Genomic DNA, 4,201 nt, shown 5'->3' with positions numbered 1-4,201 from the left:
TTCTGGTATTTCCCAAAGACATGCAGAACCTAGGCATTATCAAGAAGGGTGTTCGCCACGATTGGGTGAACCTGGTTGTGTGGCTTGACAATCCAGCTATCGCTAATCCGACAATTCTAGCAACCTCGGCGTCGACGTCTGGTACTGGGTATGTGATCAATAAGCCACCCAAGAGATCGGACATCATCGACGGCATCACGGCGAAGGTGCGGTACGATGAGAACGATCGGGACAGGTGGCACACCATTTTTCAGTTCCACGAGGTAGGGGAATACCAAGACCTCATCCAGTGGACTCAGCTGACGGATGCGGCTCGCAAAGCCTTGGAAAACACCGATTTTGGTGATTTTGCCAATGTGCCATTCAATGATGCGTACTTTGAAAAGAATATCAAGGCCGCGTTGACGTACTATGTGTACAGAGGTCGTCGGCATGGCGGTACTACAACCCACTCGATTTGGGAAAAATAACGCATTGTCAGGTTGGATCGAAATATGTTCAACTTTTCAAGTGCGTTGTGTAATCCAAGAGGTTTGAAAAATATATGTTTTGCAATTTTAACTCTACCTGTGAATCGGGCGATGTGTTTTTCTCCTAAAAATTAAAAGACGGACAGCTCGGCTCTGGTGGCTACCTAAAGCGTAGCATGACTACAGCTTCGCAAAGGCTGAGATTTTCAGTAGCTATGTTTGGTGCCTGACTCCCATTTAAAACTAATAGTTTTATGGTCTTTCACTTTCACTTTTATCTATAACCCAGCATCCCTTAAGCAACATCACTTGGGTAAATGTGTTTTTAATGTCTTCCCAAAACGACACAAACAACAATCACGCGCTTTTTTATTCTCGTTGTGATGCGGCAAGAATTTTAAGAGTCTCGCCTGGTCCAATTTCGTGTGCCTAAAACTATACATTTACATCGGTAGCCTCTTCATCTAGTTTGAAAGTGAACAACCCTGATATATGGTGGGCTTCATCAATGATGCCGCCCGATTTGTTATCTCATCTCTGAGTCTGTTTTAGCTAAAACCCATAGGGTTTAAGGCAAACTGGCCAGAATTGGCTATATCTGATCAGACGTATGGGTTTAAGAATCAGCAGGACGCTGTTGGCGACTATAGGCGAGATCACTAGATAACATGGAATAGTTAGTAGCATTCCGATTGCCAAGTAAACGACATAATGAGCGCAGATGGCAACTCAATAAAATTGTGATAGTTGAAGAAGGTGAACTCAGTAATGATTTTAGACCTACAGGGTATGCCGTCGAAAGGCGAAAATTCTGGCTCATGCATCACAGCTCTGAGTGACCAGCAACCCAAGATATCCATCTGACATTTCCTCTATTTCTAAATCGGAGTCATTCTGCAAATCAGGCCCGATATAATGGATCTCGGACCGTCTGTTTTGCCATAACGGATGAAAACCATAATAACAGTTACCTTGAATATTACACCTATATGCGCGTAATACAGATTTTTTTCTTATAGTGTAGAGAAAAGGCGTCAGAACTTCTGTCCAACATGAGTAGGACGCGAAAAACCCTGGACACCATGTCGATATGAATAGGTTTATTTTAAAAAGAAAAACTAGAGCCTACGATTTTTTTTGCATAGCGGTGCCAGGATATACATTTTATTGGATCGGGTTTATTGATCAGGCTGTACATTAGCTGCATAAATGAAAAAAGATGTGCATCTGTTCCACTAAATCTACATATCCCAGGAAAAAGGTAGCTGATCGCGCAACAGCCTTCAACGAAGCGCTCCAAGTTAATTTGCGTGGTTTTCGAGAAATGAAGCGTAAGGCGCCAGCAGACACAAAGCTGTGACAGCGAAGATGCTGAATACTCAGCTTTTAAGCTTGGCGACGGCTATTCTGAGCCCGGCCGCGAAGAAGAGGAGGCGACCACTCTGTTTGTGGCGCGGGTGAGGACAGAGATTCTGTCGACGTCTTCCAAGGACAGAAAGCGTCTAGTGGGAGCAAGAAGCTGCGTCACTTTTATCCAAATTGGGAGGACTAAGAAGAGTACTGCAAATCCTATTGCGAATGGAGTGCCCACCTTGTCGTACCAGAGTCTGAGAGTATGGCAAAACGAAACAAGCAGCCTTGGGAATCAAAAACGCGCTAATGTTGGGCGCGTCGTGGGGAAAACGAAGAGAGTGGGCCATCCGCTACTACTACGATAAGCCTGGGTAAAAGGTTAGCCGAAGACCCAAGATTTTAGCCACTTAAAAAGTACTAAAAAACAATCAGCTGCACAAAAACAGTTCAACCTTAGACTAGAAATAAATAAAGGCTGGAAGTTTGGGAGATGATGACTGCAATTGGGCGGGAACAAAAGCCACTTGAAGAGATATCGAATTCGCTTGATAATTATCCAATGTAGTACATGTACCAAGAACAGAGCGGAAGAATCCCAAAGTGGACAATGATCGCATATCAGTTCTAAGCGTGGCAGCCCCTTACCTGTTACCTGCAGTATTTGTAAAGAGGTGCCTGGGCGAGCTTTATAAGTCTGGCGCTGTTGCGTTGTGTAAGGTGATCACACAACAGGCGTTCCCGATCACACATGATAAACGCTGAAACTCCACGCGCAAACCGCGTTCTCCGAGCTTCACCACAGACAGTAACCGTCTGTCGAACCCCGGAATGTACAGTACGTCGACTATACGAATGACGCCTCCGTCCAGACCATTCAGCTGAATCTTTCCCGTGCCTTCGAAGCACAGCTTGTTGTCATCTGGGATCGTCACGGCGTTGCCAGTGTTCAGGTCCTTGTATTCAACCAAGTCCGTCCTGCGAGTGTGCGAAGTTGCCCCATTGTCGATCAGCCATCCGGTCGAGCGTGTCACACTTACTACAGCTGCTAACGGTGCATCATCCTTGCTGACACTGTTATCAACGGATAAGTATCGCTTCATGTGGCCCACTTGGGCACAGTTGAAGCACTGTCCTTGGAGCCTGCTGTTCTGTCTTGGAACGTTCTGCTGTCGACCGCTCTCTTGGCCGGCCTTGTAACGCCTTTCTTTCCTGTTCTCTTGGAATATAGTGGGCCGACTTTAAGTCCACTACGTCGGCTTACACGCTAGCGCAAACGCATGAAGAAGCATAAGTTACGTTTCGCTGAGATTAACCCTTTCGCGAGGAGCAACTATAGGCTCGTCGGAGCTATATTATACAAGATTTAGTCAAATCAAGGCAAAAGGGCGATTTTTTCGCCCTTTAGCTCTAGGTAGAGACGGGAGGATGAGCACATCTCAGAAGATGCAGTTGGAATAGTGAGCCTGCGACCTAAAAGGGCGAAAAGATCGCCATTTAATGTTTTAATTTGATCGGCTACTAAGCGAACATTATGTACGATTGAGGCGATGGCGACCCTCAACTATCGTGACTGGACGAAACAAAATGGTGCAACGTACCTGACGGCTAATATAACGCCGAAAAATACGAAGATATATACCCGAGCGACCCGTTTCTGGATGATGACGCGTTGGCGTTGATCGGTGGATGATGCTCACCGCCGCGCTTGGTGTCGTGTTGGCGCCAACATCAAATAAGCGGTGGGAACGACAGGACTACGTAGCTAATGCAGCCTTGGTTAGCCTACAGACGGCCGCGATCACACGGAGGCATATAAGGACTGCTACATGATGCTCAAGAGGCATCTTTATCAATTACTTAGCTAGCTCGGGTCGAGGCAGAGCCTTGACGCTGAGGGTGGGTGGTTTTAGTGCTAGATCCGCCGGATCCAGCAGGATCTTGGCCTCTCCACCAATCAGCGCCGCGTATTTGTCCTGCCGTCCGGCGGGAACTGGAGTGGGACATCCTGCCAAAACAGGTGGGATGCCGGAACATTCGGCATCCTGCAGACTGCACGTTCCCCCGCAGGCAGGACGAGGGCCTCGTCGAGGCGGCTCAATTTTCGCAGTCTCCAAACTGACTTCCAAGAGTTCAAGCGGATGGACAAGGTCATTATCGATCTCGTCAATGTGTTCCCTGCAGACGGCGAGGATGGGGCTTTGCGTGCACTTCTCGAGCCATACCTTTCGAAGCAGTTGCGCTCCGCGTGTGCTAAGCTGAAGCTTAAATCGCAACGCCGCTCGTCCGCCGTGGACAACAAGGCCGGCTACATCGACCTACTGTGCAAGTATCGTTCGAATAAAGCGGAAGGGGGGTTCGCCGCGCTCATAGGGCCTAGC

The 4,201-nt window shown here is 47.7% G+C and overlaps 1 protein-coding gene across 1 annotated transcript; it reads left to right on the top strand.

The window, feature by feature from the left end:
* Positions 1–2: 2 nt before the first annotated feature.
* PITG_23039 (NPP1-like protein) lies at positions 3–470 on the top strand (the record flags this gene model as incomplete). The annotated part of the gene is made up of 1 exon (XM_002898273.1): positions 3–470. One exon carries the CDS (start codon positions 21–23, stop codon positions 468–470), a length of 450 nt encoding a protein of 149 aa, XP_002898319.1.
* Between the last annotated feature and the right edge of the window lie 3,731 nt (positions 471–4,201).

Source organism: Phytophthora infestans, genomic scaffold (genome assembly GCF_000142945.1).
Source record: "Phytophthora infestans T30-4 supercont1.38 genomic scaffold, whole genome shotgun sequence".
Classification (NCBI taxonomy): domain Eukaryota; phylum Oomycota; class Peronosporomycetes; order Peronosporales; family Peronosporaceae; genus Phytophthora; species Phytophthora infestans.
The sequence above is the reverse complement of the archived record's forward strand: the minus strand, read 5'-3'. Positions and strand labels throughout refer to the sequence as shown.